The sequence below is a fragment of the Staurois parvus genome, unplaced genomic scaffold (assembly GCF_062004578.1).
Source record: "Staurois parvus isolate SC_StPar_1 unplaced genomic scaffold, SC_StPar_1.0 ptg000187l, whole genome shotgun sequence".
NCBI classification, from domain to species: Eukaryota; Metazoa; Chordata; class Amphibia; order Anura; family Ranidae; genus Staurois; species Staurois parvus.
Genome location: NW_028317983.1, coordinates 6339857 through 6366082, shown reverse-complemented (window position 1 = coordinate 6366082; position 26226 = coordinate 6339857). Strand labels below are relative to the sequence as shown.

General features: G+C 41.1%; 1 protein-coding gene across 3 annotated transcripts in view; it reads left to right on the top strand.

The window, feature by feature from the left end:
- FAM91A1 (family with sequence similarity 91 member A1) overlaps positions 1-26226 on the top strand; it is a 135169-nt gene that overhangs the window by 16854 nt on the left and 92089 nt on the right. For 2 of the 3 annotated variants that reach the window (XM_089677525.1, XM_089677524.1), the window contains exons 2-3: positions 8400-8484; positions 23108-23259. In XM_089677525.1, coding sequence (XP_089533651.1) covers positions 8400-8484; positions 23108-23259 — 237 coding nt within the window. The remainder of the gene's footprint in view (positions 1-8399; positions 8485-23107; positions 23260-26226) is intronic. The other variant, XM_089677526.1, reaches the window with a different exon arrangement.

Below are 26226 nucleotides of genomic sequence, written 5' to 3'. Positions count from 1 at the left end.
CATTGTCGGGGCTCCTCCTCCTCTCCCCTGCAGCTGCTGCTCGCTGACACATAAAGCCTTCCTCCTAGATTGTAAGCTCCAAGGAGCAGGGCCCTCCTTTCCCTCTTGTATTGAACTGTATTGTTGTTGTATTGTCTCCCGTTATATTGTAAAGCGCTGAGCAAACTGTTGGCGCTATATAAATCCTGTATTATAATAATAGTAATAATAAAGCCAGATCATGTGAACAGAGTGGCCTGAAAATAGGTAATTACAAATCAACCACCTCCTTACTACTATAATTACCCTATAACACAATCAACACCTTCCCCTGAAAGTGTACCAAACTATATAAGTGACAGTGTTATTTAACAAATGCTCCAAAAACAAATTACAATCACATTAATACCCAATTTTTTCATAAAATAAATCCACTACCAATGTATAGTCCACTATAAATTTTGTGCAAATACGCTAAAATGTCGCATCAATTCTTCCAACGATATTCAAAAACAGTCCACCTCAAAAAAAAGAAAAACTCACATAGTGCATTATCCTTAATAAAATTGTATATATAAAAAAACTTTATCTGTACTTCCTACAGTGAAAATAAGTGAAAAATAGTGAAAAAGCGTGAACCACACGTGATCAGTGAAAAACCACTTCAGTGTACATAACACTATTTCAGTGCCACATCACAAAAACTCCAATACTAAAAAGTGTGTACACTTCTAAATGCAGTAAGGGTACCCTTACCAACTTTCCCAATATAATAGGCTCTATAGTAATCCAGGAACTCCACAGGCTGATCCACTCAGGAACCTCTGCTGTATCCCACAGCCACCCCACTCTCTGGATTCCTCAGACACTCTGCTCACAGTGTCACCAAAAAAAAAAACATACAGGACATAGTGTGATACCGCCAATAAAATTAATAGCATACACTTTATTTGAAACTGCTCACATTGCCAAAGCTTTTAAAACGCATTAGAGGGAATACAGAAGGTGTAGGAATCTCACGGTCATCCAGGGAGACACGTCCCGTTACTCCTGCTCGATCTCTCCCTTATCTAAAATGGCCGCCAGGTAACTTCCGGTTTCCGGGAAAACGTCTCGACGTCACTCCACCTTGACGCGTTTCGTCATCGACTTAGTCATAAGGGGTGTGAGCGTCAAGCAACACAGTTCTATTTAAACCCCTCCTCATCATGGCGCCGGGACACTCGCCGCCATATTGGAGATGGGAGCAGTGCCAGTATTATCCGGTAACTGCTTACAACTGATCCGGCATATATTATCTAATGTAAAAATCATCCACCAACATACCATACTGCAAAACTCTACCTCATGATTTTCATTAGCAATCTATAAAAATATAATATATAACCACATAATTATATAATACATAAAATTACATCATTAACCCCTAAAACCTCAATCATCTGGTCTCTTAAATACATACATCACATTCTAAATAATATTATATATAATAATTTTCCTTTTATAACATAACCTCAATCTGAATACATTATTATAGTGGATTTGGGTCCTTTTTATCTAAACATCTACCCATCTAAAATACTTTACTCCAACCTAATTGTTAAGGAAGAACTCTACATATATATAAAAACCATACCATTAAAATTATATAAAATAACTAAAATTAATCTCCCAAACGTACCATAATAAATAGACCATAATTCATAAATAAAGTATAACAAGCTATCAGTATAATATACATTCTACCCAACGAATACTTCCTAATTAATTATCAAATTATTATTATTATTATTATTATTAATATAATTATTCAAATTACACTCTATTTATTACTCTCTCATCCACGTACATAAATATGCATATATTATTCCATCTAAACCTCTAAAATGTCATAAAACTCATCCCATCGAATTAAAATATTTTTTGTAAAAAGTTTAGTCAAAAATTAGAAATAAAACAATTCAGATCTAAATCTACATTAAGGCCCTTGGGTTTCATTGTCTGTAACTCAAAAATCCAAAACATTTCATTTTTTGAGATGGCCTTTATCTTGTCACCCCCTCTCCAATGTGTCTCCACCTTATCAATCCCACAGAACCGTAAACCACTAGGGTCACAATTGTGGTACTCTTTAAAATGTCTTGAAAGACAATGATCTCTTTTACCATTTTTAATATTAGTGACATGTTCCCTCAGCCTTTTGTACAACGCCCTTGAAGTCCTTCCCACGTATTGAAGCCGACATGGGCATTCTAATAAATAAGTCACAAAGGCCGTAGTGCAGGTAATAAATTCCTGGATTTTAAAATCATAACCCGTGTTACATGACGCAAAGTTCGATATCCTTCTAGTTTTTGTGTTAGTGACTTTACAGATACTACACTTTTTACACAGAAAAAATTCAACATAATCAAACATAAATTTCTTCTTTTTTATAGGAGGAGCTATGATATTTTTTACCAAAATGTCTCTCAAATTTTTCGATTTTCTATAGATAAATGGGGGTTTATTTGGAACCTTTTGTCCCAAAATTGGATCTTTTCTTAGGATGGACCAATGTTTATGAAAAATGGCTTCCATATCTCTATATTGGCTATTATAGCCCGAGATAAATGCATATTCCACCTTATTGTTAATCTTTTTCTGCTTATTGAGTAAAGGTTTATATTTCTTCTCTCCTATATAACTTTTACTTATTTCAAATCTTATTTTTTCCAATGATTCAGGATCGTATCCTTTCTCATTAAATCTACCTTTAATTATTTCTGTCTGTTCAATATATTCCTTTAATCTACTACAGTTACGGAAAATTCTAAGGAACTGGCCTTTTGGGATTCCATTTATCTAAGTAGGGTGATGGCAACTTTGGGTGGGAATGTAACCATTCCTATCGATCTCTTTAAAATACGTTTTAGTATATATAACATTATCCTCAACAAAAATATCTAAATCTAAAAAGTTGACCGAGTACTTATCCATATTAACAGTAAAACCCAACTCATGTTCATTTTTATTAATTACTTCAATGAAGGCCTCCAAAGAGGCCCTCGGGCCATCCCATATTACCAAGATATCATCAATATATCTTTTCCACAAAACCAGTCCTTCCCATTTTCTTTTAAAAATTACTTTCTCTTCCCATTTACTTAAAAAAATGTTTGCCAAACTGGGCGCGAATTTCGCGCCCATTGCTACTCCCTTTTTTTGTTCATAGTAGCTATCTCCATACCAAAAGTAGTTTTTATGCATACAAAAATCTAACAATTTTAAAATAAATCTCCTCTGTTTTCTATGCAAACTTGTAAAATTCTTCAAACCCCATTTACAGTCAGGTCCATAAATATTGGGACATCAACACAATTCTAACATTTTTGGCTCTATACACCACCACAATGGATTTGAAATGAAACGAACAAGATGTGCTTTAACTGCAGACTGTCAGCTTTAATTTGAGGGTATTTACATCCAAATCAGGTGAACGGTGTAGGAAGTACAACAGTTTGCATATGTGCCTCCCACTTATTAAGGAACCAAAAGTAATGGGACAGAATAATAATCATAAATCAAACTTTCACTTTTTAATACTTGGTTGCAAATCCTTTGCAGTCAATTACAGCCTGAAGTCTGGAACGCATAGACATCACCAGACGCTGGGTTTCATCCCTGGTGATGCTCTGCCAGGCCTCTACTGCAACTGTCTTCAGTTCCTGCTTGTTCTTGGGGCATTTTCCCTTCAGTTTTGTCTTCAGCAAGTGAAATGCATGCTCAATCAGATTCAGGTCAGGTGATTGACTTGGCCATTGCATAATATTCCACTTCTTTCCCTTAAAAAACTCTTTGGTTGCTTTTGCAGTATGCTTTGGGTCATTGTCCATCTGCACTGTGAAGCGGCATCCAATGAGTTCTGAAGCATTTGGCTGAATATGAGCAGATAATATTGCCCGAAACACTTCAGAATTCATCCTGCTGCTTTTGTCAGCAGTCACATCATCAATAAATACAAGAGAACCAGTTCCATTGGCAGCCATACATGCCCACGCCATGACACTACCACCACCATGCTTCACTGATGAGGTGGTATGCTTAGGATCATGAGCAGTTCCTTTCCTTCTCCATACTCTCTCTTCCCATCACTCTGGTACAAGTTGATCTTGGTCTCATCTGTCCATAGGATGTTGTTCCAGAACTTTGAAGGCTTTTTTAGATGTCGTTTGGCAAACTCTAATCTGGCCTTCCTGTTTTTGAGGCTCACCAATGGTTTACATCTTGTGGTGAACCTTCTGTATTCACTCTGGTGAAGTCTTCTCTTGATTATTGACTTTGACACACATACACCTACCTCCTGGAGAGTGTTCTTGATCTGGCCAACTGTTGTGAAGGGTGTTTTCTTCACCAGGGAAAGAATTCTTCGGTCATCCACCACAGTTGTTTTCCGTGGTCTTCCGGGTCTTTTGGTGTTGCTGAGCTCACTGATGCGTTCCTTCTTTTTAAGAATGTTCCAAACAGTTGTTTTGGCCACGCCTAATGTTTTTGCTATCTCTCTGATGGGTTTGTTTTGTTTTTTCAGCCTAATGATGGCTTGCTTCACTGATAGTGACAGCTCTTTGGATCTCATCTTGAGAGTTGACAGCAACAGATTCCAAATGCAAATAGCACACTTGAAATGAACTCTGGACCTTGTATCTGCTCATTGTAATTGGGATAATGAGGAAATAACACACACCTGGCCATGGAACAGCTGAGAAGCCAATTGTCCCATTACTTTTGGTCCCTTAATAAGTGGGAGGCACATATGCAAACTGTTGTAATTCCTACACCGTTCACCTGATTTGGATGTAAATACCCTCAAATTAAAGCTGACAGTCTGCAGTTAAAGCACATCTTGTTTGTTTCATTTCAAATCCATTGTGGTGGTGTATAGAGCCAAAAATGTTAGAATTGTGTCGATGTCCCAATATTTATGGACCTGACTGTAATAGCTCTTAAACCTTCTTCATGTTTAATATTCGTATATAGAGAGTTTATATCAATAGTCACCAATATAGTGTCACTAGAAGTTTTCCTCAATTCCACCAAATCAATCACTTCTTGTGCGTCTTTTAAATAAGATGGCATTAGTTTAACTATCGGCTGAAGAAAAAAGTCAATATACTCTCCAGTCCTGGAGTGTATTGATCCAATGCCATTTATAATTGGTCTACCCGGGGGATTTGTTAGATTTTTATGTATTTTTGGCAGATAATAAATAATGGGCATTTTACAATGTTGTGGGACCAAATATTTAGCTTCTCTTTCATTCAAAATCCCATCTTTTTTAGCTCCATTAATTAATTCTAGGAGTATTTTTTTTTTTTATAAGAGGTTAGGGGATTACTTTTAATTTTTATATAAGTGCCTGTATCTTTTAAGATATCCTCCATCGTTTCCTCATAAGCTGATCTATCTAACACTACCACCCCTCCACCTTTATCTGCCGGCCTAATTACCACATTGTTACGTTTTTTTAAAATATCCAGGCCTTCTTGAAAACTTGCTTCTTCTCTGAATTTTTTATTTTCCATATTTCTAATATCCTCTATTATCATATGTTTAAAAACTTCTATAAAATTATTATTATTATTCCCTGGGTTAAAAGTAGAATTATTCCTTAATCCACTATGTACAAAAGGATCTAAAATAGAAAATCGAAAAATTTGAGAGACATTTTGGTAAAAAATATCATATCTCCTCCTATAAAAAAGAAGAAATTTATGTTTGATTATGTTGGATTTTTTCCGTGTAAAAAGTGTAGTATCTGTAAACTCACTAACACAAAAACTAGAAGGATATCGAACTTTGCGTCATGTAACACGGGTTATGATTTTAAAATCCAGGAATTTATTACCTGCACTACGGCCTTTGTGACTTATTTATTAGAATGCCCATGTCGGCTTCAATACGTGGGAAGGACTTCAAGGGCGTTGTACAAAAGGCTGAGGGAACATGTCACTAATATTAAAAATGGTAAAAGAGATCATGGTCTTTCAAGACATTTTAAAGAGTACCACAATTGTGACCCTAGTGGTTTACGGTTCTGTGGGATTGATAAGGTGGAGACACATTTAAGAGGGGGTGACAAGATAAAGGCCATCTCAAAAAATGAAATGTTTTGGATTTTTGAGTTACAGACAATGAAACCCAAGGGCCTTAATGTAGATTTAGATCTGAATTGTTTTATTTCTAATTTTTGACTAAACTTTTTACAAAAAATATTTTAATTCGATGGGATGAGTTTTATGACATTTTAGAGGTTTAGATGGAATAATATATGCATATTTATGTACGTGGATGAGAGAGTAATAAATAGAGTGTAATTTGAATAAATATATTAATAATAATAATAATAATAATAATTTGATAATTAATTAGGAAGTATTCGTTGGGTAGAATGTATATTATACTGATAGCTTGTTATACTTTATTTATGAATTATGGTCTATTTATTATGGTACGTTTGGGAGATTAATTTTAGTTATTTTATATAATTTTAATGGTATGGTTTTTATATATATGTAGAGTTCTTCCTTAACAATTAGGTTGGAGTAAAGTATTTTAGATGGGTAGATGTTTAGATAAAAAGGACCCAAATCCACTATAATAATGTATTCAGATTGAGGTTATGTTATAAAAGGAAAATTATTATATATAATATTATTTAGAATGTGATGTATGTATTTAAGAGACCAGATGATTGAGGTTTTAGGGGTTAATGATGTAATTTTATGTATTATATAATTATGTGGTTATATATTATATTTTTATAGATTGCTAATGAAAATCATGAGGTAGAGTTTTGCAGTATGGTATGTTGGTGGATGATTTTTACATTAGATAATATATGCCGGATCAGTTGTAAGCAGTTACCGGATAATACTGGCACTGCTCCCATCTCCAATATGGCGGCGAGTGTCCCGGCGCCATGATGAGGAGGGGTTTAAATAGAACTGTGTTGCTTGACGCTCACACCCCTTATGACTAAGTCGATGACGAAACGCGTCAAGGTGGAGTGACGTCGAGACGTTTTCCCGGAAACCGGAAGTTACCTGGCGGCCATTTTAGATAAGGGAGAGATCGAGCAGGAGTAACGGGACGTGTCTCCCTGGATGACCGTGAGATCCTTACACCTTCTGTATTCCCTCTAATGCGTTTTAAAAGCTTTGGCAATGTGAGCAGTTTCAAATAAAGTGTATGCTATTAATTTTATTGGCGGTATCACACTATGTCCTGTATGTTTTTTTTTTTGGTGACACTGTGAGCAGAGTGTCTGAGGAATCCAGAGAGTGGGGTGGCTGTGGGATACAGCAGAGGTTCCTGAGTGGATCAGCCTGTGGAGTTCCTGGATTACTATAGAGCCTATTATATTGGGAAAGTTGGTAAGGGTACCCTTACTGCATTTAGAAGTGTACACACTTTTTAGTATTGGAGTTTTTGTGATGTGGCACTGAAATAGTGTTATGTACACTGAAGTGGTTTTTCACTGATCACGTGTGGTTCACGCTTTTTCACTATTTTTCACTTATTTTCACTGTAGGAAGTACAGATAAAGTTTTTTTATATATACAATTTTATTAAGGATAATGCACTATGTGAGTTTTTCTTTTTTTTGAGGTGGACTGTTTTTGAATATCGTTGGAAGAATTGATGGGACATTTTAGCGTGTTTGCACAAAATTTATAGTGGACTATACATTGGTAGTGGATTTATTTTATGAAAAAATTGGGTATTAATGTGATTGTAATTTGTTTTTGAAAATAGGTAAGTGTATACATCTTGGGAAAACACACCACAAAGGAAAGAGCACCTACTATAGTACTACTATAGCACTCTTTTGGTAGCCTGTAGTAGGTGCTCTATCCTCTGTGGTGCGTTTTTCCCTTATATTTTGTTGGACGCACCTCCCCTGATTCATGGGTTTAGGCACCATCAGTGCTACCACTCCCAGGCTTTTATGTGGTTTTTTTTCTTAAGTATATACATCTTTGTTATACAGGTTACGCATCATAGGCGTCAGGAGGGAGGAGGAGGCATTTTTAAGACTAGTTAAATTTATCCTAGAATAACATAATCACATTAGGAGTCTATGGCTGTGTGACTGCAGTAGATTGTACTTTGGTGACAGGGATTGATGGGAATGGTTTAGCGTACGCTGCAGAGTTCTTTGAGATACGTTGCCACCATATCAAAGAATAAAATATTTCATACGAGTATTTTTTGGATCTTCTGTTTATTAGATCTCCAGTCTCCTCTGTTCATTTCATTCATGCAGTCTGTGACTGCTGTCAGATTCAGTCTGAATCCATAACTCACCGTCTGTATCATTTTAGAATATACAGTATTATATCAAACAAATAATTCCTTTTCTAAATGTTTTGTTTCTGCAGAGCTTGGGAAACTCACAGAAAGAGTATGAGAAGCATGTTATCCTGTACAGTATTCGTAACCAGCTGAGGTACCGCAGTAATTTAGGTAAGGGGATGATGTACTCAGAGAACACGGCACAGCCTGTGGGGAAGTACACGGCCAAATCAGGGTCAGGAATAAAGAGGCTGATTAGAATCTTAGTGAACAGAATGAAATGCTTTGAATACCTGAAATGGTTTTCATAATTTAATCTGCTGCTTCCTGATTCATTTGAAAGGCCACTTAACATTAAGCGCAAAGGGATCAATTCACTGAGAGTTAAATAACGACTGAAAAAATGCGGTAAATTTTTTGTAAATTTGCAATTCACTAAGAATTTTTCAGTAAATAACTCATGCGGTAAAATATCGTTACTACGGTAATTAGCGCAATATTTTCATGCGGTAATTTATTGCACGGTAGCTGGGTTGTTATGGAAGCCAGCCGCGGCATCTTTAACAATGGATGACTCATTAACTGTCAGCGGGTGTCCCACTGACAGCTGAATGTAAACAAAAGATGCCAGCAATTACAAATGATGAAAAAAACAGTGTGGGGCTTCCCCCCCCATCCATACCAGGTCCTTTGGGTCTGGTATGGACTTTAACCTCTTCACGCCAGCTGAACGCAAATGTGCGGTCTCCCAGCGTCTGGGCCTAGACGCCGAGCGGCCGCACATTTGCGCTCTATTAAAAAAGAACATATGTGCTGAGAGCACGTGCCCTGCGCGGTCCCAGCACACATGTCCAGTACTCACGACAAGGTCCCGATCTCCTCTTTCGATCGGGACGTTTCCCGATCATGTGATGGCGTGTCACGGCGGTCACATGACCCTAAACCCCGCCCCTCCTCCCGGCTTCTGAAACCCTTAAAGGGCCAGGAGGCGCCGGCGTGAAGGGGTTAAGGAAAAACTCTACACCAGAATGAAAAGAACAAAATGGCATGCAGGGGTGACCCCATGCCATTTTTCTTACAATGTTGGCGTGGGGTTCCCCTTAATATCCATACCAGACCCCATCTGAATCTGAAAAAGTACCACATGTGATACCGCAAGCACAACCTTGGTGATAAATATCGCATCTTCTTTTACTTTCTGTTGTGTTTGTGAATTGGAATTAACAGTTTACTGCATGTTTTTTTTTTTTTTTGCGGTATTTACGGACACAGATCTGAGTACCGGGCAATCACAGCCCAGCTGTGTCATGTGATTAGCCGTGGCCAAATCACAGCTAAGCACAAAAAAATAACCCTGAATAAATCGATGTCATTCAGGTAAATGCTTGCTTATAGCAAAGTAATTCTTTGCTATAAGCAAATTGTGTAAAAAAAAAACAAAAAAAAAATACTGATCACTTCCCCAAAGTAGTACAATGTTACTATTAACATTGTACTACTTTGGTCATAGTGAAATATAAAAAAAAATCTTAAAAAAAAGAAATTAATAAAAAATTAAAAATAATAAAAAAAAAATTAAAAAAAAATTATAATTTTTTTTTCATACTGTCACCAGTCAGTGTCCCTGATCACCGCCATGCCAGTTATATGATGACGCTGTACTGCACTGGTGACAGTATGTAAAAAAAAAATAGTGAAAATAATTTTTTTAATTTTTTAATTTTCTGAAAAATTATGACAAAAAAATACAACTTCAAAAAACTCGCCATGCCTCTTATGAAGTACGTCGGACTGTCTACTCTACAAAAAGGGGTCGTTTGGAGGATATCTGTACTGTTCTGACATTCTTGGACCTCAAGAAATTAGTTTGGCTGTCAGTACTTCAGGATTGATCAATATTCAGATCTATACCATAGTTTGTGAACTCTATAACTTTCCTACAAACTAAATAATACATCCTAATTTGGGTTATTTTCACCAAAGACATGTAGCAGAATACATCTCGGCCTAAATTTATGAAGAACAATTATTTATTTGCAAACTTTTATAACAGAAACAAAGAAAAACGTGGTTTTTTTTTTCAAAATTTTTGGTCTTTTTTTGTTAATTTAGCAAAAAATAAAAACCCCAGCGGTGATTAAATACCACCAAAAGAAAGCTCTAGTTGTGTGAAGAAAATGTTAAAATTTTAGTATGGGTACAATGTTGTATGACCGCGCAATTGTCATTCAAAGTGTGAAAGCGCTGAAACCTGAAAATTGTCCTGGGCAGGAAGGGGGTAAAAGTGCCCGGTATGGAAGAGGTTAATTGACCCCAAAGTCCTTTTCGTAAAGTTTATCTGAAACAGCAACATTTGCACTTAAAGTGGAATTCCAAGGAATTGTCCATAGACCTCCAAAACAGGATTGTATCAAGGCACAGATCTGGGGAAGGGTACAGAAAAATTTCTGCAGCATTGAAGGTCCCAATGAGCACAGTGGCCTCCATCATCTGTAAATGGAAGAAGTTTGGGATGTCGGAGCTATACATTTTGTCGCACTAATCGCACCGCACCTGCACCAAAAAGTGCAGGACCCTTTTTTGGGTCTGCACTAGAATCGAAACGCATAGGTATTCATACCTATGCGATCCGATTCTTCACATTGCACTGCGTTTGCAGACTGCTGTCGGGGTGTTGTTCACATACACACCTGCAGCGGTTCGCATGCACAGGGTTTGATTCTGGTGCGGAATTCACACTGAAACCGCTGCAAATTCCGCAACGCATCAGTGTGATCCAGGGTTTACAATCACTTTAACCATAAAGCTCTATGTAAAATGTGTCAATGCATTTAACTGATTGATGGCAAATTCCACTTTTTAATAGGTGGAGTCTGGGAGTGTGGCCCCCGCCGTCATGACAAGGCAAAGTTGCCAGCAAGAACAGTGCAGTAAATATTGGAAGGTTTTACCTTCAAGGAGTGAATTACAGAATATCACATGCTTTGTGCCAGAGCCACTCTGGATTATTCAAAACGCAAGAGAGAGGACGTGGCCTCATTTACTCAACTGCAGCCATATAAAAAATTATTGTGAAAAGGAGACGATTGCCTTCATAGGTGTCCTTTTATCATTCTGACCGCTGCTCAGTTCTCTGGCATTCTCAGAGGAGACAGTTCTCCTCTGAGTGCCTGTTCATGAAGCGGTGTAGATCGTTTCTCCTAATGAGGATAGAAGCGATCTACGAACGCTTTGAACGCTAGAAAACAGCTGCTGTTACTGTAATCTCGTGAGAGATCAGTCAAACACAGTGTACTAAGCAGCGGTAAATTACCGCCACTTCATTTGTGGTTCCCCCGATTCTCCACCTCTGGGCTGGAGAATCTGGAGGGAGAATTTTCACACAGATCGCCAGTGAAGGTCTGACATCGCTCCTTCATACACTGGCCGTCTGTGTGCTGAGATGATCAGCGGAGAACATGTTTTACAGTATAACTTTACAATATAACTGGAGACAATACAGCAACAATACAGTTCAATTAAAGAGGGATAGGAGGGCCCTGCTCCTTGGAGCTTACAATCTAAGATTATATAGGTGCAGAGCTTCCATGGGGGGTTTTAGGGGGTGTGCCTTCTCGTCCTGTACCCTAGAAATTGGAATATTTTGGGGGGCACTAGGCAAGTTTTTAGTAGGCTTAATGTAACATGAGAAGGTATGATTGAGAACCTTATAGTGTCTGTTATTATTATACTTTTTATTATTATTATACAGTATTTATGAAGAGCCAACAGTTCGCTCAGCGCTGTACATTACAAAGGGAGACAGAACATGCGACAGTACGATAACAATACAATGTGATACTCGAGGGGTTCGAGGGCCCTGCTCTTTCGAGCTTACAATCTAGGAGGGAGGGGATGGTGGTACAGGAGGAGATAGCTGAGGGGATCTAGTGGTAGGAAGAGTGGAGGAGGTCGGCAATTAGCAGGGGGTAGGGTAGGCTTCCCTGAAGAGGTGGGTTTTCAGGGGTCTATGTGGAATTATTGAGAACCTTATAGTGTCTATGTGGAATTATTGAGAACCTTATAGTGTCTATGTGGAATTATTGAGAACTTTATAGTGTCTAAGTGGAATTATTGAGAACATTGTAGTATCTATGTGGAATTATTGAGAACCTTATAGTGTCTATGTGGAATAATTGAGAACGTTGTAGTGTCTGTGTGGAATTATTGAGAACCTTATAGTGTCTATGTAGAATTATTGAGAACCTTATAGTGTCTATGTGGAATTATTGAGAACATTGTAGTATCTATGTGGAATTATTGAGAACCTTATAGTGTCTATGTGGAATTATTGAGAACCTTATAGTGTCTATGTGGAATTATTGAGAACCTTATAGTGTCTATGTAGAATTATTGAGAACCTTATAGTGTCTATGTGGAATTATTGAGAACATTGTAGTATCTATGTGGAATTATTGAGAACCTTATAGTGTCTATGTGGAATAATTGAGAACGTTGTAGTGTCTGTGTGGAATTATTGAGAACCTTACAGTGTCTATGTCTAATTATTGAGAACCTTACAGTGTCTATGTGGAATTATTGAGAACCTTATAGTGTCTATGTGGAATTATTGAGAACCTTACAGTGTCTATGTGGAATAATTGAGAACGTTGTAGTGTCTGTGTGGAATTATTGAGAACCTTACAGTGTCTATGTGGAATTATTGAGAACCTTATAGTGTCTATGTGGAATTATTGAGAACCTTATAGTGTCTATGTGGAATTATTGAGAACATTGTAGTATCTATGTGGAATTATTGAGAACCTTATAGTGTCTATGTGGAATTATTGAGAACATTGTAGTATCTATGTGGAATTATTGAGAACCTTATAGTGTCTATGTGGAATAATTGAGAACGTTGTAGTGTCTGTGTGGAATTTATTGAGAACCTTACAGTGTCTATGTGGAATTATTGAGAACCTTATAGTGTCTATGTAGAATTATTGAGAACCTTATAGTGTCTATGTAGAATTATTGAGAACCTTATAGTGTCTATGTAGAATTATTGAGAACCTTATAGTGTCTATGTGGAATTATTGAGAACCTTATAGTGTCTATGTGGAATTATTGAGAACCTTATAGTGTCTATGTAGAATTATTGAGAACCTTATAGTGTCTATGTAGAATTATTGAGAACCTTATAGTGTCTATGTGGAATTATTGAGAACCTTACAGTGTCTATGTGGAATTATTGAGAACCTTACAGTGTCTATGTAGAATTATTGAGAACCTTATAGTGTCTATGTAGAATTATTGAGAACCTTATAGTGTCTATGTGGAATTATTGAGAACCTTATAGTGTCTATGTAGAATTATTGAGAACCTTATAGTGTCTATGTGGAATTATTGAGAACCTTACAGTGTCTATGTAGAATTATTGAGAACCTTATAGTGTCTATGTAGAATTATTGAGAACCTTATAGTGTCTATGTGGAATTATTGAGAACCTTATAGTGTCTATGTGGAATTATTGAGAACCTTATAGTGTCTATGTGGAATTATTGAGAACCTTATAGTGTCTATGTGGAATTATTGAGAACCTTATAGTGTCTATGTGGAATTATTGAGAACCTTATAGTGTCTATGTAGAATTATTGAGAACCTTATAGTGTCTATGTAGAATTATTGAGAACCTTACAGTGTCTATGTGGAATTATTGAGAACATTATAGTGTCTATGTGGAATTATTGAGAACCTTATAGTGTCTATGTGGAATTATTGAGAACCTTACAGTGTCTATGTAGAATTATTGAGAACCTTATAGTGTCTATGTAGAATTATTGAGAACCTTATAGTGTCTATGTGGAATTTATTGAGAACCTTATAGTGTCTATGTGGAATTTATTGAGAACCTTACAGTGTCTATGTGGAATTATTGAGAACCTTATAGTGTCTATGTGGAATTATTGAGAATCTTACAGTGTCTATGTGGAATTATTGAGAACCTTACAGTGTCTATGTGGAATTTAGCTTGGCTTTGTCCCCATTACAGGTTTGCTTCAAGCCTGAATCAACATGTTCAAGGGCAGGCTGTGTTTACTTTGCAGCTTTGAACACGCAGCACACGGCTCATACAATATCCTGAGTATTTCCAGACAGGCAGACAGTCTCCATTGCCACTACTGCGGCAATCTCTAATCCTTTTTTATTCTAATAATCCCCTCTGTGACAATGTCTCACAGTAAATGGTTTGGACCCTGTATGTATTTTTAACTGATAATTACAATTTGAATAAGGCCTCATGCACGCCGAATATTTGTAATGTTGCTCTTGGGGACGTCTGTCGTTTATTTTTCAGCCACTACACGCCTCTGCATATCAGCCGATGTGTGAATGCACACGTAGGCATTTAGAAGAACTTAGGGGTAGGGGCTCTCAGAGGCAGAAACGAGTGTAAACACGTGTAAATGTGCGTTAACACTAGGCACGTTTAGTGCTTGAATGTTAATTAAAATTGGAGGACTTCAGTGATCATCTACGATAACACAAGGCATCTGATAGAAGAATACACAGGGACCTCTATGTTTAGTAACTACACAGGAAACAGAGCGCCACACCAGTCCAAAGTGAAGTCAGACAGGGCTTGTGTATTGTATAATCACTAGAGTCTCGTATACACTAGTGGTTAGGTGGGGGCTGTAAAAAATGTGTGATTGAGATTGTGGTACCACAATGCAAAAAATGATACCCCCGTTGTGCTTGGTTGGCACTACCACTTGTTGACCTATTCATCTCAATGGGGACCCACTGTACTGTAACCCCACATGCATGCAGTAGCTGCTTAATGGGGTTACAGCAGGCAGTGAGGAGGCAACATACTGCATCTCCTCCTCACCTCCAGATGCCCACGGATGGCTCTTCAGAGGCACAGTAAGTGTAGACAAGCCCTTAATGTGGTTGGATTAAAATTGAAATGTAACAATAGTTATACACTCACCGGCCACTATAATAGATACACCTGTTCAATTTTTTGGTAACACAAATTGTTAATCAGCCAATCACGTAGCAGACACTCAATGCATTTAGGCATCTAGACATGGTGAAGACAACTTGCTTTAGTTCAAACCGAGCATCAGAAAGGGGATATAAAGTGGAGTTACAGCCTTTTTTGTGTTTTATTAAAAGTCAGCAGCTACATAAACTTTAGCTGCTGACTTTTAATAAACACACACTCACCTGTCCCAGGGTCCAGCGAGGTGCTCACTTGCGCCATCCCTTCTCTCCTTCTCTCCCCGGCAGCGTCATCTCAACTGTGGGCACCAGGCTGTGATAGCTTGCGGGTGCCCACTGCTCATCCTGATTGGTCCGGCAGTCTTCTGGGACCTGTGAAGGTTCCCAGGAGACTGCGGGAGAAAGGAGGGGGGCCGAACTTTGTGGTGAACTGAGCTGGAAGCGGTAGCGGATATCTGTCAAAACCAGGTATCCACTCCCTCCTTCTCCCCAAAAGGTGCCAAATATGGCAGTGGAGGGTTGGAGGAGGCAAACAAGCAGAGCTTCCACTTTTGGGTGGAAATCTGCTTTAAGTGACTTTGAACGTGGTGCCAGACGGGCTGGTTTGCGTATTTCAAAAACTGCTGATCTACTTGGATTTTCACGCACAACCATTTCTAGGGTTTACAGAGAATGGTCTGAAAAAGAGAGAATATCCAGTGAGTTGCAGTTGTGTGGATGAAAATGCCTTGTTGATGTCAGAGGAGAATGGGAAGGTTGCTGCGACATTCAGATGGTAGGATTAGAATTTGGTGTAAGCAACATGAAAGCATGGATCCATCCTGCCTCGTATCAATGGTTCAGGCTGGTGATGTAATGGTGTGGGGGAGATTTTATTGGCACTAGCAAGGTACCTAATAAAGTGGCCGGTGAGTATCTATTACATAACACATTTTTGCCACTGGCAGTCCATGCAGCGCAGAGTAGCAGACCTCTTTTTAAAGGCTAAGTTCACCTTTAAAAAAAAAAAAGAAAAGCATATTCTTTTGCAGGGAAAAAGTATGAAATTGTGCATTTTTAAAATTGTTTGTACAGGAGCCTGCTAAGCTTTGCGTATGCAATTAGTGGGTTGTGGGTGCAGTGTCAGGCTCATGCAATCAGTGGGTTGTGAGTGCAGTGTCAGGCTCATGCAGACTCTTCCTCCATCTCCCTGTCTTTACTGGGGTATGGGCTTTCGTTTGGAGAGCTGGAGGAAGTGTCAATGGTCTATGAGTGCAGTTATTACCACACATGTAGTCCATAGAAAGCTATGAGTCTGTTTGCCATGGTGGCAGACGTGATTTGTAGTTCATTCACAGAGATCTGTGAATGAACGATGCCACCGCTGAGGGCCCCGCTAGTTTCAGAAATGAAAGCAGATGCGAAGCAGAAGGACCCCTGCATGCGTTCTGGGGTGGAGAGCTTTTTGTTTAGTAGCATGTTACAACTTAAAGTGTTACTAAACCCCGGACCCTGCATTCACTATATCTGGTCTCCCCGGACCCTGCATTCACTATATCTGGTCTCCCCGGACCCTGCATTCACTATATCTGGTCTCCCCGGACCCTGCATTCACTACATCTGGTCTCCCCGGACCCTGCATTCACTATATCTGGTCTCCCCGGACCCTGCATTCACTATATCTGGTCTCCCCGGACCCTGCATTCACTATATCTGGTCTCCCCGGACCCTGCATTCACTATATCTGGTCTCCCTGGACCCTGCATTCACTATATCTGGTCTCCCCGGACCCTGCATTCACTATATCTGGTCTCCCAGGACCCTGCATTCACTATATCTGGTCTCCCTGGACCCTGCATTCACTATATCTGGTCTCCCCGGACCCTGCATTCACTATATCTGGTCTCCCCGGACCCTGCATTCACTATATCTGGTCTCCCCGGACCCTGCATTCACTATATCCGCTCTCCCCGGACCCTGCATTCACTATATCTGGTCTCCCACAGTACACACAACTTGGAAATGTATTTATTTTAGTAAATATAAACTGCTAAATACCTTTTCTCATCAGCAGTTAGAGCAGTCTTGTGACGTCTATCAGTGTCCAGCTGAGTGCTGGTTAAAGCTTGTAGGAGGAGTTTTCTTTCTGCTCTAGGAGGATGCAAAACCCCTGACCTCTGTCTGGAAAGTGCCGATTGGCCCTGTGCTGATCACATGCACTCTCCGAAGGAAAAAAACCCTCTAGCAATACACACCAAAGTGAGCATGTGCAGAATGGCTATGGTTCTTATCAGGAGATAAGAGGTAGACATTTGATCAAGAGGAGGAGCACAGAAGACAGGATCAAATGGCATTTTTATACAATGCAGAGTATTAACCCTCTGTCTGGAACGTGTTGATTGGTCCTGTGCTGATCACATGCACTCTCTCAAGAAAACAAAAAAACCTCTCTAGCAACAGAAAACCAAACTGAGCATGTGCAGAATGGCTACGGTTCAGTCTCTCTTATCAGGAGAAAAGATGTGGACATTTGAACAAGAGGAGGAACAGAGAAGTCAGGATCAAACGGCCTTTTTACACAATGCAGAGTATTAACCCCTTAGGTTCCACAGTGAGTATAACAAGCATGCTTTACTGCATATACAGACTGATTTTACTGTTGTGGGTTTAGTAACAATGCAGGTGTAAGATGTTACAACATTGTCACCAGGACAAGAAATGAAGGAATATATCTTGAACAAAGCCATGGAGAGCCAAAAAGAAAACCTTTCCAGTGGTTCCAATCATTCCCTTTCTATCCAAAACTTTCCAATGTCTTGGCTGGATATGCGCTTTACAGTTTGGTTTTTGAGGCTCTTATATGATCGGCACAATTTTAAATATTGCATTAAATAATATATTGCAGCAACTGCTGTCCTGTCCAGCCCCGGCGTCACCAGCCTAGTATGTGCTTTCTTCCAGCTTGTGCCCACAGTAGCCCCCAGTAATCCTTCCTTTCTGATCAGCCCCCTCTCGCATGAAAAGAACAGCCGACTGAAAACCCATTTAATGTACCACCTGCTTGAGGATTATGTCCTGGACTGTTCGAGGAGCTGTAGGGATTCTGTTCTTGTTGCCAGACAATTAAGCTGTGTGTTTGCCAGCTCTGTGGTTGGTCTATAGAGAAGGAAGCAATGTTGTCCTTGTAGTGCTGAATTCCTGAGTGCCTTGGGGGAAGACCATGCAGGGGGCTAGGGTGGGGGGGCATTGATCTCACATTGACTTACATAGATCTGCTTCTTTATAGCTTAGTCTAGGCACAGACAATATATAGCCAGGGACAAGATTGGTGAACTACAATATGCAGCAAGCTATGACGTGTAGTTCCTCAATAGCTGGATTGTTGCTTTTTGCCTGGAACTGCAGCCGGGGTTGTGTGAAAGGAAAAAATTCAGAGCAAAGATTGCATTTATATTCACAACACTGCCCCTAACTACCTCACCAACCTGATTCCCAGGTACCACCCTACCCGTACCCTTCGCTCTTCACAGGACCTCCTTCTATCCTGTTCCCTGGTCTCCTCCTCCCACGCACGACTGCAAGACTTCTCCAGGTCCTCCCCCATCCTCTGGAACTCACTACCCCAATCCATCAGACTGTCACCTTCCCTCCTCACCTTCAGGTGCTCCCTGAAAACCCACCTCTTCAGGGAAGCCTACCCCACCCTCACCTAACAGCCGTTCTCCTTCATTCCTCCTACCACTCCATCCCCCACAGCCATTTCCTCCTGTACCACTACCCCCTCCCTTCTAGATTGTAAGCTCGAAAGAGTAGGGCCCTCTAACCCCTCGTGTGCTGTTTGTTGTTGCTGTACTGTTTCATGTATTGTCCCCCCCTCTATTGTACAGCGCTGAGCAAACCCTTTGGCGCTATATAAACTCGATGTAATAATAATAATAATAATAATATTTGGAACTTGCATAAGTACCTCGAAAATTGTACAGAAGTTTAACGGGTGCCTTGATTAGAGAAAGGATAAGAAACACTGCCTTAGAAAGCTGGTGCTTGACCACTGGTTCCCTTTTCCAGTCCTAACATATAGCATAGTGTGTTTTGAAGTGTATGTAAACCCCCATTGATGAACTCCTCTTATTTTGCTCTATTTTGATCTGATAAATATACAATTGAAAGCTTTTTGGTGTATCTGTTTGATAAATGCAAAATACATAGATCCTGCCAAAAATCCAGTGCTGCCCTGTGTCCTCTGATGTGTTTACTCAAGCAGTGTTAACAGCCCTGCTTTGTTTACTCGTATGAACTACAGAACTCCTACAACATATTTTATGGAGATGAGGAGAAGGGAAGAGTGTTCTTTAATCCTGACACACTTCTATATATATATATATTGTGAAGGGGGTGTAGGCAGGACGGAACACACACGGAGGATGATAAACACACAAAGCTTTATTGACATATGGGAGACACGCAATCAGGGTAGGAAGGTAGCGTCCGGGTACCCAAACAAGGGAAGTAGAGGGGGCGGAGCCCAAAACCATTTTAATCCGGCCCACGATAGGGCAAACTTGGAGTCTCTGGTAAATTGTAATCCAGGCAGGGTAATGGAGGGGCTCACGGACAGTCCAGGCAGGGGAAAGCAAGGGGAAAAGTCACAGACAGTCCAGGCAGGGGCATAGGGGGGTATAGACACTCACCGTTCTGGCAGGGGTCCCTTCGGGCTCCCAGCGGCTGGCAGCAGGCAACGACAGCCCTCAGTACACGGCAGGTAATCCACACAGCAGGTAGTTCACAGCAGCAACGGGTAAGCCTGGCCCCAGAGTGTTAGACAGGGTATCGTGGGACCCACAGCAGGTAGTTCACAGCAGCAATGGGCAATCCTGGGCCCAGAGTATTAGACAGAGTATCGTGGGGCCCACAACAGGTAGTTCACAGCAGCAACGGGTAAGTAATCCAGGCAGGGAAGAGTAAGGGGGGGAAAGTTCACAGACAGTCCATAGAGGGATAAAACAGGGGTGCAGACACTCACGGTTCTGGCAGGAATGTCCCGACTCACAGCGGACGACAGCAGGGGGGGCAACCCTTCTCAGCACACAGCAACACAAGCAATCCTGGCCCCGCTGTATTAGGCAGTATAGTAGCTGGTACTCCTCCTGAGCCATGAGTATTAGCAGAGTGTTAAGCGGGTGATAGTCCCCAATCTCCCTGGGGGATTGCAGAGTATTCAGCGGGTAATAATCCTCAAGTCCATGGGGTATTGCAGAGTGCCCAGCGGGTAGTAATCCTCCAATTCCCTGGTGGATTGCAGAGTGCTCAGCGGGTAATAAGTCTCTATTCCCGTGGGTATTGCAGAGTGGCTGTGGGGGCCTCGCCTCAGCGTAGACCTCCCAGCAGCTGACAGAACAGCCAGGGGAGCCCTGCACCAGCTTTCTTAAGGCTGCTACAGGACGCTCCCGTTGTTCTGGCAACCTCGGGCGGCGTGCCTCGTCGCCTGGGCAACGAGGCACTCCCCCTTGACACAGGCCTCGCTCTCGAGAGTGCGGCCTTTGTCTTCAGCGAGTGCAGGCGCGGGAAGATCCTGTGTCCACGCCGCACTCGCCGGGGTCCGCGCAGGGTCAAGGTGACAGCCTTGTCCCGGAATCTCCCTGAGGGAGATTGCCCCTCTCCACAGTATGGCCGGAGAGGCGTGAATTTCGCCGCAGGGGTGTGGAAAGTCACACCTCTCATCCTGTGCGGCCCGGCTTCAAAGGGCCATGACAGGATGAGAGGGGGGGAAGGAAGGTGCCACACAGGACACAGGCACTAGGGGGGGGGGGGGGGGGCAGCTCTCAGGCACAACGTGACATATATATGTGTGTGTATATATATATATATATATATATATATATATATATATATATATATGGAAGTGTGTTAGGTTTAAAGAACACTCTTTCTTTCTCCTCATCTCCATATATTTATTATTATGATACATCAGTTGGGTTAACATGAAATATTGAACTTTGATATATATCCAGCAGTTGGAGTTTTCTGTTTATGTTCATGTTTTCCAGGCTTTCCTTAGCTTGTATGTTGAAAACAAGCCTGTTATTGCTAGAGCTCAATGGTTCAAGTTAAAGTATAAACATGCAAGTGAAAGAGTCAGATCATTGATACCTCTCACATTCAAGTACAACTGCTTAGAGCTTTTGAGTTCTGCAATGGAATTTACTTCTGCTTTAACCAAAGTACTGCAGAATTTCAGTTGATAGTGAGGGGAGCAGCAACATCTGGTTGGATCTGGACATAGTTACATAGTTAGTCTGGCTGAAAAAAGTCCATCCAGTTCAACCATTAAAAAAAAAAAAAGTAAGTTATAATCCTACACCCAAAGTTGCCACAAGGCAAAAATACCAGCAAAGCATGATCCAGTTTGCTAATGCAGGGGAAAAAAATCCTTCCTGATCCCCCGAGAGCCAATCAGATATTCCCTGGATCAACTTTACCTATAAATGTTAGTATCCAGTTATATGTATTGAGTATCCAAGAAAGAATCCAGACCTTTTTTTTTTTAAAGCAATCCACTGAGCTGGCCAGAACCAACTCTTGAGTCTATTCCACATTTTCACAGCTCTTATTGTGAAGAAACCTTTCCGTGTTTGGAGATAAATTTCTTTTCCTCCAGATGTAAAGAGTGCCCCTTGTCCTCTGTGATGACCTCAGGGCGAATAGCTCTACACCGAGTTCACTGATGTATTTATACATGGAGATCATATCCCCCCTTATGTATTATACATGGAGATCATATCCCCCTTATGTATTATACATGGAGATCATATCCCCCCTTATGTGTTATACATGGAGATCATATCCCCCTTATGTATTATACATGGAGATCATATCCCCCCTTATGTATTATACATGGAGATCATATCCCCCCTTATGTATTATACATGGTGATCATATCCCCCCTTATGTATTATACATGGAGATCATATCCCCCCTTATGTATTATATATGGAGATCATATCCCCCTTATGTATTATACATGGAGATCATATCCCCCCTTATGTATTATACATGGTGATCATATCCCCCCTTATGTATTATACATGGAGATCATGTCCCCCCTTATGTATTATACATGGAGATCATGTCCCCCCTTATGTATTATACATGGAGATCATATCCCCCTTATGTATTATACATGGAGATCATATCCCCCCTTATGTATTATACATGGAGATCATATCCCCCCTTATGTATTATACATGGAGATCATATCCCCCCTTATGTATTATACATGGTGATCATATCCCCCCCTTATGTATTATACATGGAGATCATATCCCCCCTTATGTATTATACATGGAGATCATATCCCCCTTAATCTCCTCTTCTCAAGAGAGAATAAATTTAGTTCCTCTAATCTTTCCTCATAGCTGAGCTCCTCCATGCCTCGTATCAGTTTGGTTGCCCTTCTCTGTACTTTCTCCAGTTCCCCAATGTTCTTTTTGTGAATTGGTGCCCAAAACTGAACTGCATATTCCAGATGAGGTTTTACTAATGATTTGTACCGGGGGAAATGATATCTCTCTCTCTGGAGTCTATACCTCTTTTAATACAAGAGAGGATTTTGCTCGCTTTAGAACCCGCAGCTTGGCATTGCATGCCATTATTAAGCTTGTGATCTACCAGAACCCCCAGATCCTTCTCCACCCTTGATTCCCCCAGTTGTACCCCCCATGAAGGAGCAATGCCATAGGGAACTGTTTCCTACTATTATTTACCATGTAACAATGTTCTATAATGTTATAATACATAACACTGTTTTTTTTTTCTGTGTTTACAGTGAAACATGTGAAGAAAGATGAGCGGAAGTACTATGAAGAACTCCTGAAATACAGCCGGGAGCACTTGATGCTCTATCCTTACCACCTATCTGACATCATGGTGAAGGGCCTTCGGATAACACCCTTCTCCTACTATATAGGAATAATGGAGGTAGGTATGTGTATGTACAAGTAGTGGTATCAGGTTGGAGTATTGACAAATTCTAATTAAAAAAACTTGTAGACATGTTCCTTGAACAGAACAGCAGAGATCTGTTTACTCTTACAAAATAAACTAACACACACTTGACACACATGCACATATAGGTTGGACTGGATGGACCTGTGTGATTTTCCGACCTGTCCTGTGAGAATGCTATTGCTGGAACTTACCCATGAAGTCAGGGAAAATTAGGCACCAGTAACTAAAAGTAAAATTTCTTATCTAAAGCACACTCCTTCCGGTTTAAATGGGGATAAAGGCTCACTTTAAAGAAACAATTATCTCCATGCTATCTACATCTCGATGAGTACATACAATTAGTCCTTAAAAGGAGAACAGTGGCCAGTCTATGGACATTTACATTTTCTTAACAAACTGTAAATGTGCTTTAAATTAACCCATCCGGGGGCATTGTCTCGGCATGGATGGCTGAGGACATGTGATCACCGAGCTCTCGGCCTCAGGCACCTTTACAACAGTCCTACTACCACTTACCCCACATGACTCCAGTGACTACTGGGGAGCGTGACAACGGCTACTGATCTCACTTACCCGACCAGAAGATGGAGCGATATCTTTGGCCGAGTATACAGTCTGTATCCATGCCGTCAGGATCCAAGATGGTGTCGGCTCCTGCTGCCAAGGCCTCTGCTCCTACGGGTTCCAGGTCACCCTCCTCCTATGATCAAGATGCTTCACATGACTTACCTCCGTTCTCTCTGCCGAGTGATCTCTCTCCATGCCTGCCACAGTCGCTGCTCATGTCCCGTGCGGCCTTGGAGGAATCTTACTCTCTGGACGTCAGCCTATCTGCAACATCCACCTCTCCTACATCTGACAGGGAGCACGGTCTCAGCCAAACTGCGGATGGCTTGCTCCATGGCACGGCTTCAAGGGCCACAGTGAGTACTACCCCTGGGGACAAGTTACCAGGTGGTCCCTTGTCTACCCCGCTCTCTCATCAAACCCTTTGGACCTTCCTTCAACAGTTGCCCACGAGGGCGGATTTTGAAGTCTTAGCTAACGATGTCGAATCAGCTCTCAGAGGGGAATTACAGGGGCTTCGATAAGAAATCTCAGACATTGATTCTAGACTGACAGGGGTTGAGCAGAGCCATGAAGCTGCCGGGCACGCACTTGACCACCTTCAGGCGGTGTTATCTGATCTGTCCAACCAGGTTATGCAACTCCATTTACTTGTGGATGACTTAGAAAACAAAAGACAAAATATCAGGTTGTGGGGAATACAAGAGATGGTCGTGCAGGCCGACTTGCGTCCTCACGTTACCTCCATCTTTAATAGATACTTGGATCGGCCTCCAGCGTTCGAGGTCACCATTGATAGGGTCCATAGGACTCTAGGCCCAGGCCCGGCCTCAGCGGTCCGCCCACGTGACGTGTTATGCCGCCTACACTCCTACTGCCTTAAAGAAGAGATATTACAACAGGCCTGGAGAGTGGGTGTATTGGAGTTTGATGGTACCTTGATTCATCTACTGTACTTCTATATCTTTAGGAAAACATTGCTAATGCGTAAGTTTCTGAAATCACTTCTTGACCGAATTCTGGAACTAGTGATGTCAGACAAGTTACGGTACACCAACCCTCTGATCTGCCAGCATTATTTGCCTTCGCCGAAATGGATCCCCTTCCGGTTCCCAACTGGCTTACCTTTATTGCCACGTTAGACCCCCTTGAGCAATTATGCCACAGCCAGCCTCTGAGAGTTTGCACAAATCGCAGATCCAGAAGAAACCGAAAGTAAGGAACTGCCCTGATGACTCTGGACCAGGTTGCTATACATTTCAAGCTGTAGACTTACTCATCGGGAACGGACAGCCAGAGCATGCCATCTTCGTATCCAAGATGTTAAATCTACCACCCTACCTGAAGTATACCTTCAGAGTGGTTTTGGGTACATGAGCTACTTGTGTGGCCCTGTACTTGTCTCCTGATACAGGAATACTTCTTTAGCCTACCTTTCGGGTTTTCTGTTACGAGCCATTTGGGCTTCGTGCCCTTCTATGCTAATGTCTACTAACCAGTGACACTTCTTGCTGATGTAAATATGGTCTGATTCATTACTTTTTTTGCTCTGTTGTGTGATCCATAGCCTGTTAGCCTCACACATTATGGTTGGCTTTGACTGTGTTTCCGGCCTGCGCGGGTGTTCCGTGGTCTCATGGTGGGAACGTTTCACATGTTTGTTATATTTCCATGTCCAGCTGCGACTGGAGTTGTGGAGGGGCACGAGCCTACCTTACTTGACCGCCTCAAGACCGTAAGAGTGATGGGTGCAGCCAAGGGATGCCACTTGGGAGAGTGTGTGGTGCCTTTACATATTATGTCCCTGTGTCAGACAGAGAGGCTACAATATTGGTTTCTGTTCTGTTGAGCTGTGTATCCTGTTCACTACCTTCTACAGTAGTTTATCCGATGTCTTATGCTTTGTGACGTTTTCCTTGTCTGGCATTGTGCCTGAGTGACAGCTGACCTGGGGATGTTTGTCCCTGTTAGTTGGTCTCCCTCCGGTGCGATCACGGAGGAATTAACAATGTAAACAAATCCTCACAAGTACGGTTTTGGATTGGACTTTGCTGTTGTCACCTGAGGGCACCTGATTCTGTTCTTCATGCCCTCTGGTGAGGTGAAGGTCTTTGACACTACCACGTCATTACTGGTCCCTACATGGATGCGGGTAGGGGCTTCCCATGGGATGGAGCTCGACTCCTGACTGTGTCTTACCACTTACTCCTCTAGGTTCTCTCTGCCAGGTCGGCAGTAGAATAGCTCGTTAGAGCTTCACAATACTTTTCCCCCCTTTAGCTTTCCTTTCATTCTCTGTTTGTTGTCCTTTTTCTCACTACTTATTACTTTTGTTTTTCTTGGTTTTGTCTCCCTTCTTCCCTCCCTTTC